The sequence below is a fragment of the Hydra viridissima genome, unplaced genomic scaffold (assembly GCF_058129835.1).
Source record: "Hydra viridissima isolate aposymbiotic clone 2 unplaced genomic scaffold, HvirCarnegie_v1 scaffold_1, whole genome shotgun sequence".
NCBI lineage: Eukaryota > Metazoa > Cnidaria > Hydrozoa > Anthoathecata > Hydridae > Hydra > Hydra viridissima.
Window position 1 is genome coordinate 33,474,556 of NW_028324300.1, and position 15,630 is coordinate 33,490,185.

The window sequence follows — 15,630 nt, forward strand, 5'->3', positions numbered from 1 at the left end:
GTTTTTTAAACTGGCCTTCTATTTTTTTTCGATTTAAGCAGAAAAGAAGGCCGTGTATTTAAATAGGCCATGAGGTATTTTATTATACCCCTATATATAAGGTATTTTCTTCCACCCTTAAAGGCAGGCTTTTTTGCTTTTTGCATATTTTTTTTTTTTTGCTTTTGTTAAGATTTAAAAATTTGCAACGACAGTGAAAACAACACATTTTAAAAAAAAAACTATTTTGATTATAATGTTAAGTTTTACAACAATTTGTACAGCAATCGCTGAACTGGTGGACTGACACGGAACTCACTAAGCCCACAAAAATAGTTGGCTAAAAATGTCAATCTTTTTTGCAGTCGCGGATCAAAAGCTATTTCAAAAACCCAATAAGATGCTATCAAAACTTTTAATGCTTCATCGATGTATATTGCTATATGCACATCAAATTAGTATTATATATCAAAAAACAACTTCACTAAGAAATAAAGTAATAAATTAAAACATTCCAAAATAAAAAAACTAGATCTGATGTTGTTTGAAAATAATAATCCTCAAATAGAATAATTCTGTTGTGTTATTTTTTTTAAACTTATAGCTGTGAAAATTTTTTTGGGTAAATTTCCATTTTAATTTCATGTTCTTTTCTCTTTTGTATTGTTGCTTTTTCTGGAGTAAGTTTTTTTTATATCAGCTATTTCTATTTGTTTTTGCACTAGTTCTTTATCAAGATCATTATTTGATTATATTGCTTTTTTGCATTTTTTTTTTAATTAAGAGATTTTTGTTTTAAAAATTGTTCTTTTTCATGTGTTAATGAGCAAGATGCTATCAATAGTTTCTTAAAAGTTTTCTTTTCTGTTTCTATAAGTGGCCCAATAATTTCAGAAGCCTGTCCCTATATGTGATCTCCATAGACTCCTTTGGAATACCTACATATATAAATAGTATATATATATATATATATATATATATATATATATATATATATATATATACATATATATATATATATATATATATATATATATATATATATATATATATATATATATATATATATATATATATATATATATATATATATATATATAGTAATATAGTATTATGTAGTATTAGCATTGAGAAAACTACTTTTTTTTAAAATAGTTTTCTCAATATTTGTAAACAAAACCCATTATTTTCATTAAAGTATTAGAAAAAAGATAAATAAAAATACATTCTAGTATAGTATCATCCCCAAAAGGCGTCAAAATAAGATTCTGTATTTTCTAGAACATTTCCATGTATTTTAATTCAAAGGGAATCTGTTAAAATGGAGAAATCAAGAGATATTGTCTTGATCACTTAAGTGGTACATACGACCAACCGTTATTTACCTACAACTTAGGATTTGGAACTGAAAGTGCCAAGACAAATTTATTTTTCTAATGAAAAGTACATAGCAAGACAGTTTGTTTTTTTTTACTGTTATTAACTTTTTATTTAATTGCATATTAAACAAATATCATTACACGAATTTGTTTAAGTAAAAGGTTTTTCCCGTAAAAAAAATCCATTGCCGCTATAGGTTGCGAAGTGCATTTTCCGATTAGCTGATTTCAACGCCTCGACTGTTTTTCAAGTTCGACTTTCTCAAGCACGAACTTGAAATTTTCAAGTCTCGTTTACGCATTCGCTCAAGTCAAATTTTATAAGTCTGACTTGATTAAGTCGAACTTGAGATTTCAAGTCGAACCTGACTTAAGTTCGGTTCTTGCATTCCACCCTAAATTTTCTGCCGTCAACAAAATATCTATTAAAATGGCTGCCGACAATTTTAAAACAGAAACTCTGATCACTTGGTATTAGTTTAAACTTTTATAGCATTTTTTTAATAAGGCTGTTCAGGATAAAGTAACTACTTCACGTGTTGACAAAATACAAAACAAAATACATAAAGTTAAAGGAAAATAGTTGTCGGCACGAACAGATTTTATCATTTTTTTTAAGATAAACATTTGTAAATTTTGGGGAACTTTTTTCGTGTAAACAAAGTCTGTCAATAGTAAAATAGACCTGTATGAGGAAAATTTTAAAATGACTAAAAAAAGTATAAAAAAATATAAAAAAATATAAAAAAGCTTAAATAAAATTTTTTTTCATGATCTGGTTTCATTCAATTCCTTGGTCCTTCATTCACCAGCCTTAATTTTGTGTATTTGTTTAGTACTTTTTACAATATGTCGCCATTTTTTGATTTTTCAAGTTTTAAAATGTTGTTATAACTACTTTATAAAGAAACGAAAAAAAATAAATTAAGATTTAATATGCACTGAGGTTTTAAAATTCGTGCAAAGTATCCTCAATAAGAGGGTTACTTTGCATCAATTTAAAAAAATATGTTTTTTAAGTTAACAAAATATATATGAATCGGCTCATGCTAAAAGGGGATTAGTCAACAACGCATAGTTTTGAGAAAACTAAATAAAACTTTGCATTCTCTTCATTATTGACCAAAAAGATGTAATTTTTTGTATATGAATTCTTTACTACCCCAGTTATTATGAAACATACTTGATTAATGACATTTACAATGCTTTCATATGAAAAAAAATCATTAAAGTTGCTTGACTTATCCCCTTTTAGCATAATTTGAATAAATAGACAGATAAATGTGTTTTAAAACAATGTTATTTACTAAAAACACCAAGAAACCAATATTTACATTTACTCTTATTTTTAAATAACTAATTTCGTAAATATATACTATCTTCAAATAAATCTCTTTAGTCTGAGATAAGCAATACGAGCAATGACAACTTAGTCATCGTTTTCAACTTCAACTACTTCGGTTGTTGGCCACATATAAATTTCAGCATAAAAGTCTTCAAACTCCACTGGAATATAGGGTTGTAGTTTTTTTATGTCTGCCATTTTTTCAATCTGTATTGATACTTTTCCTGCAGGGTAAGCTTCTTTACTTGGAAAACATAAGTTTGGGAAACCCGTTGCTCTAAAAGAAAAGCTGTGATTCATTATAGAATCAATGAAAAGTCGGCCAATAACCTTAGAAGGAAATTTTATATCATATGTGCAGTGCATGAACTTGCTTATTGAAAAGTACTGCTTTTTGTCCTTTTTGACTTGATTTCATCGGAAACACAACTTTTTTTATAAAACTGCGGCCACCACGTCTTGAAGTCTAAAATTTCTGAAGATTGAACTTTTTGTACCATAAATTTATCATTTTTGGAGGATGCTTTAATAAGGTCACATACTTGGTCTACTGTGTACAGTCTATCGTGTTGGTTTAGTTCTCGATTTATTATGCTAAAATCCCTATCACATGGTAGGAAGGAGTGCCCTCTTATTGGGTAGAATTGCTCAACCTTTTCAAATTTCTTTAAATCAGTCATGGCTAAGAGTAGCCTTGATAATGAATGGTTTTTATTTTGGCCCCAACAATTATCTGAGAACAAGTGTAGTTCATTAAACTGCTGCTCTACTTTCATTAAATAGTTAAATAGAAGGGAACACACTTCATCTGGACCCTTGCCTGCTGTGCCTTGGTGGTAAACAAAAATCTGTGCTTTGTTAATTTTATTGTTATGAATACAAAAAATATTAACTGAAAGTTGTCTCAGATGGAAGGTTTCTTGTACTGGTATTTTTGGGATCTGTATGTTCTGCATAAAGTCAAAACACAATGATAAAATTTGACTATTGTCCTTGTCATTGACGTCTTTTCTTATTCGATCATAAAACTTTTTTGATTTGCATTTATGTGCATCAAGTTCAGATTGAGCACACCTTTTTGCTGCCTCATTGAGGCGAGGACTCCTTAACTTTATATTGAGTTCCTCGCAAGTGCAGCATATGTCAACTTGCGGCCTTCCAAAGGAAAGATTATAGTTTTCTTTAAAGTAGTTGAAATACTTTGTTCCTCCAACTTTTATTGAAAAGTATTTTTCTTTAAACAGCCTATACATAGCTTTAACATTTAAAGTGGGATCTAGATAGCATATAGGCTTTCCAAGATAATGGCTTTCTTTAGTTGGAAAGCTTTTAATGTGCTGTCTGATGAAAAGTTTGATTTCTTCAGACAATACTTGTTTTATATGACGTCCTCTATTATCCACTGGGCTTTTTGCAATCATTTTCAAAGCTCGCAATCTTTCAACTCGTTTTTTAGTAACTGCATGTAAACTTAAAAAAGCTTTAAAACAAACCGGCATTCGATCAGAACCCACCATAACATGATACTTAAAGGTAGCACTTTTTTTTTTTAGAACTCTCTTCCTTCCTGGGTTGTCTCTGCTTTACTTTTTGGGAATCAATCAAGGATTGTAGGAACAAATCTTGCTCATCTTTAGTGTTAAAGGTATGGAAATGGTTTAATATATCCATTTGATCCTCTTCATTAATAGTCTCAAGACAGTTGTTTCTCTATCAGCTAAAAGAACAAAAAAATATTTTATACTGTGTATTATGTTATACATTATATGTGTATTATGTTATACAAGTTCTACCTATAAAAAAAAAAATTGTAAAACTGTAAAACTATTCAGTAATATTGAATACAAAACAACATACCTGCAGGGGATGCCAGTACACTTTCGAGGTACAGTATTTCCTTGGTAGTTAACATATTCTTCACCTTTTATTCTGGCAATCTTTATAATGTTTCTCTTCCAAAGACTTTGATCTGATTTCCTTTTCTTTGCTGAATTTATCTCAAAAACCTCATCACTTTCATCTGAATTTATTTCCATATTTCCTCACTTAATTATGATATAACATAAGACTAAGAAAACAAAACATAGAGTTAATTCATAAAGTTAATTCATATTTAGGGTAAGCTATATATAGTACAATAAACACAAAACTAAAAACACAAGACATAAAGTTAAAAATAAATTTAATTCCAATTTAGCTTAAGCTATACAGTACAATAACATAAGACTAAAAACAGAAGACAAAAAGTTAAATATAAAGTAAATTCCTATTTAGTTTAAGCTATACAATACAGTAAAATAAATAAAAACAACTACAATCTGTTGCAGTCAATTGCGTAGTTACGTCTACAGACGGCATAAGATGATTTTTTATGCTAAAAGGGGGTAAGTCAGTGACTTAACTCCATCTAGTATGAACAGCTCTACAACTGATTCCAGTTACTGGGATAACCAAGCGTCTGGAATGTTTGATTTTAATATAGATAGTTAAAACCTACTATTAAAACATGAAAACCATTATTAACTCAATTTTCAATTTTTGTGACTTATCCCCTTTTAGCATGACCCGATTCATATATTGCGCATGGCCTACTATATAACACGGCCGGATTTGTTGCCTTGAACGCAAAAAATTAGTGGGCCGAAAAAACACGAGTTTGAAGTTTACAATGAACCGATTTAACAATCTTAAATTAAACTTTTTTTAATTCAAGTAATACTTTATTTTGCAATGCCAAAAAAGTGTTGTGTTGTTGGTTGTAGAAGTAATTATAAGCGAAAGATTGAAGAATGTTCCAGTAACAGCAACCACGTAACATACAAAACTGTTTAGTTTTCCTGATAGCAATCAGTTAGATCTTCGAAATTGTTGGATTAAGTTTGTCAACCGAGCTGATTGGAGCTCCACAGAAAACTCAGTTATATGTATCGATCATTTTGAAGATAAATATTTGAAAAGAGGTAAACGTATAACATTGAATTATTGCGAAAATCCTATACCAACAATTATTACCAACCAAAACATCCTATCAAAGCCATCTTTAATTCAATCAACCTCAGCTTTACGTAAGCCCCCTGCAGTTCGTATATATTCTCATCCTTTTCTTGATGAAACATACGATTTTAGAAAACATGATACAATTAAAAGCATTATAGATCTTAATGAAAGTTTTTGTCCAGCAGGATTTTCATTTAAACTAGTTGATAACCGTGTGTTATTTCTTCGAATTTATTTCGACGACGGGGATGTTACTCCTAACATTGACAGTATTACTATTGATAAAGACATATGAAAGGTATCCCAGTTCCATTGCCTAAATAGTTTAGAGAAGGCAGTGTTTGTAAATTGACCAGTGCCAGTATGCCAGTATGATCCATTATCAGGATTATTATTACTTTTGGAAAATGGTAGTATTAGTGCTGACTGTGTTGTTTTAATTGATGAGATGTATTTACAAAAAGGTGTCCAATATCATGGAGGAAGTTTAATTGGTGCTGATGATGATGGTAATTTCTATTCTGGTATAGTTGTGTTCATGGTGGTTAGCTTGAAAGAATCTATCCCCTTTTTAATTAAGGCCTGTCCAGAATTTCAAATTTCTGGTTCTATGATTAGTTCACATATAGAAGAAACGTTAGATACTTTATATAAAGCATCTTTTAATGTATGAGCTATAATAACTGACAATTATGCAACAAATGTTTCAGCATTTAAAATTCTACGTTTAAAGTTTGGTGAACAAGATAATGAAATATATTTTACTTTTATGGGACACCGGGTTTACAATTTATATGACAGTGTTCATTTACTGAAAAACATTAGAAATAATTTATTAAATTCAAAACGGTTTGTATTTCCACCTTTTGATTTTATTGAGTTTGATGATATTATTCATGTTGAAGCTGGAGAAATTTCTTGGAGTTTATTGCATAATGTTTATGAGAAAGATGAATTGTTACCTGCTAACTTAAAAAAAGCTTTCAAATTGTCTGCCCAAACTTTACATCCAGGAAACAACAAACAAAGTGTTCCTTTAGCTTTAAATATTTTTGATGAAACCACCTCTGCTGCAATCATCAGCTATTTTCCAAACGAAACTGCAGCTGCTGGATTTCTAAGGCTTATTAATATTTGGTGGACTATTTCTAATTCAAAGGTAATGTTTAATACAAACAATAGGATTGGTAATGCAGCTATTCCAGGTGACAAAAAGTCACAATTTTTTCGAGTTTTTGCAACATGGATTAATGAATGGAAAAACTTGCAGTTTCAAAGATGTAATAAGTATACTTTATCTGCTCAAACAACTAATGCATTAATTACAACACTGAAGGGTACTGCAAGTCTGATTGAAGATTTATTTTCAGAAGGATATAAATATGTTTTAACTAGCAGGTTTCAAACTGATCCATTAGAAAGACATTTCAGTAAATATCGACAAATGAGCGGTGGAAGATTTTTAGTCAGTTTACGTGAAGTTCAAAGCTCTGAAAAGATATTATGCATGAAATCCTTAATTAAAGCCAATATCAATTGTTGGACGAGCAATCTTAAACTTGATACAAAAATTGACAAAAATGAACTTTTAATAAAATTGGAAAAATATAGCAATGAAATTCAAGAGAATGAGCTTTGTCATGACTCTTACGAAGTTGCAATCAATATATCTGGTTACATCACGAAAAAGATAAATATAACTGTTCTAACTGTCTGAAATCATTAAGTTTCAATAAAGTCTCAACAGAATATCTGGAAATTCTTTCACGTGGTGGTTTAACAAAACCTTCCAAAGAATTAGCTAACTATGTTTGTAATGGGTTTATAATTCTGGACACTGTAAAGAAAATGTTATTAAAGTATTCCCATGATATAAAAAATGCATCCTTGCTAGCGCTAGAAAAATATCAACCAAGTGATAGTGATTTTATGTGTATAGAACATGAGGAATGGGGAAGGCATTTGGTAAACACAATTATTACCAACATATATTTTAACAATGAGCAACAAATTAAAAATGGAAACATTAGAAAAAATGAAGTTGCTGCCTTTAAAGTTCGACAAACCAAAAAAGACAAATGAATAAACCCATAACAACATAGTATATGTATATTGTTTTTTTGAGAAACAAAAGAAACTTGACTTGATTAATCTTTTTGTAATATATGTAAATGCTTTCAGTAAATGTGTACATTTAAAAATTATGCTAGTTTTACTAACATTTTTGTTAATTTTAGTTGTTTGAACCAATAATTTTAAGACTAAGATTTTGTAGATTAAAATTGATGGCTAAAGTAGATAGTTCATTCGGCTTAATGCAATCATGATTTATTATTAGCTAACTGTTTTAGTGTTTGAAGGTTAAGAATTTTGGTAATAGTAATAATTATAGCTAAGAGCAAATTATTTAAATATTATTAATGTCTTTATAGAATTACCTTCAGGTTTTGATTCAAAAGCTAAAAACCTAAAAAAACTAATTTTTTGCGTTCAAGGCAACAAATCCGGCCGTGTTATATAGTAGGCCATGATATTGCGGAAAAAGTTGAGTTAAGTAAAAAGTTAAGTTCAACAATTTTATAAAACGCTTCTTTAGATAATTAAAATATTTTATGTGTTTAAAAGTATGGTCTTTAAACTCTTTTAAAAAAAAGAAAAAAAGTCCTGAAAGTTAATTTAATTATGAGGTTATATTCAGTAATTTCACAAAACAATTTATTAAATAAGTGTAATATTTTCTTTTAAATAAAAAAACATCAAAAACAAAACAAAAAAAAATCCAAAAATAGGCCATCTCATAAATAAAATAACTGAATTAAAATACCACGACGACATATCACTCTTCATTTGCAACAAAACGTTTTTTTAGTTTGGGGTATACCCCAGACTAAAAGAACGTTTATAGTCTGGGGTATACCCCAGACTAAAAGAACGTTTTGCTGCAAATGAAGAGTGATATGTCGTCGTGGTATTTTAATTCAGTTATTTTATTTATGAGATGGCCTAACACGATATATCGTGTTAAAAAAGGTTTTACCCAACCATTGCTAGGAACATTATTTGAAAACTGTTTAACTTTTCTATCTACTTTGTTTAAGTAGCAGCTCACCGTAAATCTCAAATCCAACTGAGTCAATGGAAAACCAAAATCACTCATAGCTTCAATATATGAAACAAACGACTCTTCTTCAAATCTTGAAAATATAGGCTGTTTACCTGGTCTTATCAAATTTTTTTTGGTTTAGCTTATTAATTATTGCCTTTCTTGGTATATTAAATTGTTTAGCAGCTATACGTTGACTTTGTGTTCCATTTTTTATTAAATTCAAACATAATTTTAGTGTTTTAGTTGAATAATTTTTGTAACTACGAGCTGCTATCTTCCTCTTGTAATACCTTACCATCCTTAAAAACAATTTGTATCTGTTAGCTAGATTTAGGACCATAAAATGCTTAAAAATATATAGCCTGAGGTTGCTTTTCACCACTTTCTTAGTTGGTGCAAAGTAGCCCCTTTTTGGTTAAAACATGACACACAAACTATTTTAAACAGCACTTTCATAAATAATAGTCTAACTTAATTTTTTTTTTTTTCATAAATTTAAGCTACTGATAGTTTTTTCGCATAAAAAAACTAGACTTTACTTAAATTGATTAAGTTCTCGTGTAGAAACACGCCACTTTTAAAGGAGAAAAAAATCGGTAAAAAAATGGCTTCCATAGATATTAAAAAAACACTTAAGATGACAGCATCATTCAAAATTAATTCCGAAAATTGAAGATAATGGCCCAACAAACAAAAAAAAACAAATATATTTAAAAATCAACATTGTTATTAGAGTTGGTGAACTACAAAAATTTTTCAAAATCGGTGCAAAGTAACCCCTAGTTATGCAGACAGTTATATCACACATAGAGTCTATGGGATTATCTCATTTCATGCGAACAAACCACTTTAAAATCTGGCGGTGACTCAGTGTCAGGTTGGACAACCTCAGCTCTTCGCAATTAAACCGATGTGGTGATCCATCAGTTAGGATCACATTTTTAACATTTTACTATCTTGGCGACTATTCAGGGTCAGTTGTACGAAAACTTCCACTTAGAGTTTTCCGCGTTAAAACAACTATCTAACAAATTCTGATGTTGGAATTAGACTCCTCAGACCTACACGTGAATCTGCAGAACGCGCGATAGAATGAGAGAACTTGTGCAACTGCCTTCACTCTTATTGCATCAGAAAGTTTTTTCCACGTCAGACAAGTTGGCTTATTGTTGAGTGTACGAACAACTTCAAGAAAAGCTTGCACCCATTCAGTACTTTACTTTTGAGCGAACCTCTTGAGCTTGGTCTGTGTTACTGACTCAGAAAAAGCACACCACGCTGAACTTTTAACATAAAAATACTTACTACTTCACTTGACTGGTCTGAATTTTCAGTTGAGAGCTTTAGTTGTGCCTTATAAGGCTATCTATAGATATTCAGTAAACCTGTGTGCCACCCTAATTTTAAACCACATAAACATGCTGGCCCCAAAAATAAGCTTCATAGTTAAATCAAGTTTTGTCATTCAACACATGTTTTGAGACCCAAATTCTGTAAAGTCTATTTGCAGATGTCAACCATTTGGAATGTAAAACCAAATTTTTGGATGTATTTACAATATTAGACTTTTTTTGTGCAACCATAAAACTGATCAGTGGATAAAAATTTTATTACTTCGTTCTTTACTGTAATAGGAGGAACTTTAGTGAAAAATTTTTTAGAAATGGATTAATTTCCAAAGCAACTGCGTCTTTCAATAGTTTTCCAATACTGCCGCCCAATTAGTAGTTGCTTAGAGTCGGCCCATCAACAGTTGCCATCAAATGTTGCTGGGAATTTCATTTGTACGCACAAACCACCGAGATCAACGTTTTTTTAAACTTTATTTCAAGCCATGCTACGCCTAACAATCCTGTGTTAACAGTAATAGAATCGCCACCATTTTAGGGTTTTATGGCTACCTTGCTTTTTCATTAATTCAAGTACATTCTGAGCCATTATTTCAGCATGTTCTAATGTTTTTTAAAATCTTTTCTAGTGTGAAGTGGAAGAAATACCAACCACTGTGTTCTTGGTATACTGCATAGTATTCCTCTTTTATTGTAGCAGGGTATTTATTGTAGCAGGGTATTTATTTGACGAACCCTCAGTTATTAACAAAAGTTTTATATCATCAACCCTAATCAAAAAAATAAAACACAGTCAATTAAATTAGTCCTGCATTCTTCACCTAACTTTTTAGGAAGAGACACCATGACTTTGTTGAGTTACCTTAACTTTATTGTGGTAAGTAATTAACTTCGTGGCATCTTTTTTATTAGTCCAGCATCCATTCTTCGATCGCAATATTAGCTGTAATTCTGATTGCAGTATGCCTGTTAGGCTTTATTAGTAATTCTTTCAAAATTCCTTTGTCTCAAGTTTCGTTCTATAGACAGGTTAGATTATGTTCGGTTTCAGTGTTTAGTAATAAGTTTTCATTACTAAACATTTATTTTAAACAAATATTTCTTTTGTCTTCATGTTAAAACCAAAACCGTAGTGTTTCTCGCACTTCCTTTAACTTAACTAAAGACAAACAAGTTTTCTTTTGTCAACAAGTTGTTTTTTTTTTTACTTGAGTTATAACAACTTAAGTTATTTTTATATTGAAGCCAAATTTACTTTTATTTAAACCTAAAAATCAATTAAAAACACAGCTAATTAAAAATATTATCTTACTTTATCCTTGAATCTTCTTCCTTTAGATCAGCAAATCCAATATGATGGGGATTGGTAATTCTTACTTGAGCTCTTTGTCCAGGTATAAATCCCTACTCCCTTTTTTTTTTTGTTTTTTATTTTCTTTTCGCACGAGCAGTCAATGAGGTCATCGTCATTACATTCCGACAAACAATTTTTCTCTTGATAAGAAATAATGTAAGAAGGGAAAACGAAAGAAACTACAAACATAGGTTAAAATCAAAATTAATGCTCGACTCAAATACATATTTGTTCAAACAATGAAAAGTACAAGACAACCTAAACATCAAGTTTAATTGCATGAAAAATCAAAACAATAATAAAATTAAATCAATAAACTCAATTGTAACAGTAGGGGAGACCGGGGCTAGTTGGCTATAGTTTTAGTTTTTGAGCTCTGTGCATTTCTAGGTGAACTTTTTTGAGGATATCAAATTGCACTTCAAAAAAATATGAATTTGGCAAGCTTGTTCAAATATCAAACATTAAAAAAAAAATAATTGGTGGCCCAAAAAGGGCCTCCAAAAAAGAAAAAAATATGTGCCAACTTACCCCTGCTAGGGGTAAGTTGCCTATACTCTCAGGGTAAGTTAGCACACCATATAAAAAGAGAATAGTTTAGCAACATTAAGCATATATTTCAAGCGCATCTTTAAATGAAAAGCCTTGATGATTTTTATCCAACATTATTTTTTGACATTAACTTTTATTGCCCTTAAATCGATCGAACAGACTTGCCCTTTATAAAAATAGCATCAACAGCATTTTTTGTAACATTTTTAGAACTTACAGACCTGTCTACTATTTTTTTATAATTTCGCATGTCTGTAGATCTGTAGTATTATAATTTAAGTGAATACGCTTCTATGCGCATGCGCATATAGTCCTGTTACTACACTGAAAGATGAATTAGTTAAAAGGGAAGGTAAAATGAGAATTTTGGAAATTTCTGGTGGAAAATTCCAAAGTTAAACGCAGTGTGTCAACTTACCCCTGTAGCCAACTAGCTCTGATCTCCCCTACCAATAACATGATAATAATTCAATTAGTAAAGTACTGTCTGAATGAAACCTTTATTATTCTCAAAGGAGATCAAGAGTTTGAAGGATCGATTCTTAGAAGATACACCAATCAGATTGTTGGTTAAAAGATCTATTTACTTCTTTTTCTTTAACTCTTCTTTCAAAACCTCTTTTCTCTTTAAAACTTTCTTTTTAAAATCTAATTAAAATAAAATTTTACGTAAAATCGTAAAATAATGAGTTGTCGCGACTCATTATTTTACGACTTTACAACAATTCAAAACCAGAGATAAACTCTAACCAAAATATAACTGGCAAAACCTGTTTTAGAGGATCATGACTCAGAGGTAGAAATAGAAACACAAACTGAACTTGAAGATAAAACCCATTGTCTATACTAAAACAACACCTAATTTAAGAAACATATGCGAACACAGATAAAGATTCTCAGGTTGAGGAAAATCTTGCGAATTTTTTTAAGAGAAAATTAAAGGAATTTCTTGAGATTTTTAACGAAAAAAACTTTCAGAGATTTCTTCAAATTTAACAGTTTTCTTCAAACTGTTACATTTGAAAAATTGTATTGTGACATTTTATTTAATAATGTTTCGACTAAGGAATTTAGATGTCATATTTCCTTAAAATCTTAGAGTTTTAAAATTTGAACTTGGAACACTTTGGGTAAGTCCCGTTCAAACGTGCGTTGTTAAGCAAGTTTAAAAAAACTGTATTTCTAAGTGAGAGAAGAATATAACCAAATTCAAAATTGGAATTAGATTAAACAAAGTGGATCACAATTGGAAGTATTAAGATTTTTGCTTATTGCCATAAGTGTTTGTTTCTGAATTATAGACTTCCACATCACATGACTGGTGTTCGTATTATGAGTAATTTTACAATAAAATTCATTGAATTGATTTTTTTGCTGATCTAAACAAAATCACTATTAAGGTAAATAAGCGAAACAATGCAATCATTATAAGTATAATAAGACAAACCGTCGAATAAATAGTAAAGAAATGATTTTAAGAAACTTGTATTATTAATAAAAAAGTACAGTTTGAAATCTAAAACTAAATATTCCTTTTACAGATTACTTAGCGTAATCCACTGTGACAGTCCCTGGTCACGTTTTCAAAAGCTTTTTACAGTCTGAGTGAGATCTTTTATTATCCTCAGAGGAGATCAAGAATTTGTAGGATCAACTCTGAGAATGCACACCGATCAGATCGCATAACAGTAGGTATTGCAATATCAACAAAGTCTTTCTTATTGGTAGTTGAGCCACCACAGAATAATTTTATTACGATTATCATTAGCTTCGTAACTTTATTATCACCGTCTGAGATAGTTCAAGTTGATCTTGCTTTAGATATTTTAAAAAACAATTTTTTAGCCACAGATTATATTACTCACCATTGAAACTAATTAGATTTTACACGTGATATAATCTTCTTTTCCCTGTAGTATTTGTAATATATATTCAAATCAATGTCACGGATAATAAAATATAACTCTTTGATTTAAAAAAAAAAAAGAAAACAAAAGAAAAAGCATTTTTATTTGCTTTGGATGGTAATAAAGCGAATTCTTTAAGTTTCAAACGTTGGTTAGAGTTAATACCCCGCTTTAATGTTTAATAAAAGTCTAAATAAACTGATACGGTTGAATGCGCTGCAATCTAAAGCTTATATGTATATGTACACTGTTTTTAAAATACCTTTCTTTGTAGAATTAAATTTTAAAGTTGGGCCTGATTAGAAGAACTGATAATCTAAGTTATTTTGTATGAGTAATAGCTTTGGTAGTTTATTAAAGAAATATTTTTTGATTTAACTTGTTAGATGAACTTGGAGTTTTCCAGAAATCAGTAAGTGTTGCTTACACGCTATGGTAATTTTTAAAATGTATTTTATTTTTATTACTTATAGTTTTATTGCATATTTTTTTGTATGTGATTTACGTTTTTACATGTTATATTATAAATGCTTTGTCGTGAATTTTTTCTTAAAATAATCTCCAATAAAATTGATACACAGAATATTGAAGAACTATAAACTTAAAACACATTTTTTTAAATTTGACTTCTAGCATTCCAATCTCTTCAAGTCTTTTTAAAAAAGAGTGAAGAGATTGAAATGCTAGAAGTCAAATTTTAACTTTAATTTTTTTTTGTCAACTTTTTAATTCATAAACTTTTGTGTTACAAACTACACACCGTGGTTAGTAATCGAGGTTAGTAATCGAGGAATGAAGTTATTTTGAAAATATCAATATTAACCAGACATTGTTTTATGATTCTTTAGGGTTATCTCAGTATTTTTAAGATCGCTTTTCTTTTTTCTTTTTTTTTTTTTTGTTTGTTTTTGTTTTGTACTATTGATCAGATAAAATTTTGGTCAACCGCAGTAAAACCTAACAAGACTTATTTATGAAATTTCCATCAAAGTTTTTAGCAAAATGAATATTGCTAAATCTGGAAATAATCCAATCGCCTGCGAATGGCTCTTTCTTGATAATATATTTTATGTGCTTTAAACTATGTTGGTGGACATTTTCCTAAAGAAATTAAGGCTACAGAACCTAAACTAAACTTTCTTTATTGGTCAATAAAACATCGGATATTTATTGAACAGAAATTATATTAGGGGTATAGGTCAGGAATTGATCAGGAATGGTGCTAGGGGTAAGGAGTGGCGTAGTTATCATACAGATTTAACTTTAACGGCTAAGTTATCCATAAAAAGTTGTTTCTGAATAAAAGTTTATTTACGAAAACAATTTTCGCGAAAAAGATTTTTAGGAAAATTTCCTAGAACTCTGTGTAATCCCCACCGTTGTGGAAGCTAAAAAACTCTGATTGGCTAAAAAAATGTTATCATACTTAGCAACAAATAGGCAACCTTACATTGCGAGATGACAAAAGCTTCCATATACTAGCTCATAACGCCACTCCTATTAGTGACGGGCATTTCGACAATCTTGTTTTAAACTCCAGCATTAATTAACCATCATTTTCAACACAATCCGATTTTTCTATTCAATATCTCATGGTAATGTACTATTCCTCTTTAAATTTTAAATATCGACTGCTGCTCTTTATAGATTTTCAGGGAAATG

General features: G+C 29.9%; 2 protein-coding genes, 1 long non-coding RNA gene and 1 pseudogene across 8 annotated transcripts in view; 2 read left to right on the forward strand and 2 right to left on the reverse strand.

The window, feature by feature from the left end:
* LOC145192415 (zinc finger FYVE domain-containing protein 9-like) overlaps positions 1 to 15,630 on the forward strand; it is a 220,750-nt gene that overhangs the window by 149,511 nt on the left and 55,609 nt on the right. The gene's annotated exons all lie outside the window — the stretch shown is intronic.
* Positions 2,935 to 4,852, reverse strand: LOC145195100 (uncharacterized; annotated as a pseudogene). The gene is made up of 2 exons (XR_016453380.1): positions 4,561 to 4,852; positions 2,935 to 4,420 (listed from the first exon to the last, which is right to left on the reverse strand). The product of XR_016453380.1 is annotated as an uncharacterized LOC145195100 (transcript).
* On the reverse strand, positions 9,516 to 12,711 carry LOC149894646 (uncharacterized). Its single transcript, XR_016453449.1, has 4 exons — positions 12,560 to 12,711; positions 11,468 to 11,688; positions 11,018 to 11,314; positions 9,516 to 10,925 (listed from the first exon to the last, which is right to left on the reverse strand). It is a non-coding gene; the product is annotated as an uncharacterized LOC149894646 (long non-coding RNA).
* The window catches only part of LOC145192399 (uncharacterized), a 26,598-nt gene continuing 25,164 nt past the window's right edge, over positions 14,197 to 15,630 (forward strand). For 2 of the 3 annotated variants that reach the window (XM_090090330.1, XM_090090342.1), the window contains exon 1: positions 14,263 to 14,403. In XM_090090330.1, coding sequence (XP_089946456.1) covers positions 14,401 to 14,403 — 3 coding nt within the window. In that variant the 5' untranslated portion in view covers positions 14,263 to 14,400. Of the gene's footprint in view, positions 14,404 to 15,630 lie in introns of all 3 variants that reach the window. The other variant, XM_090090335.1, reaches the window with a different exon arrangement.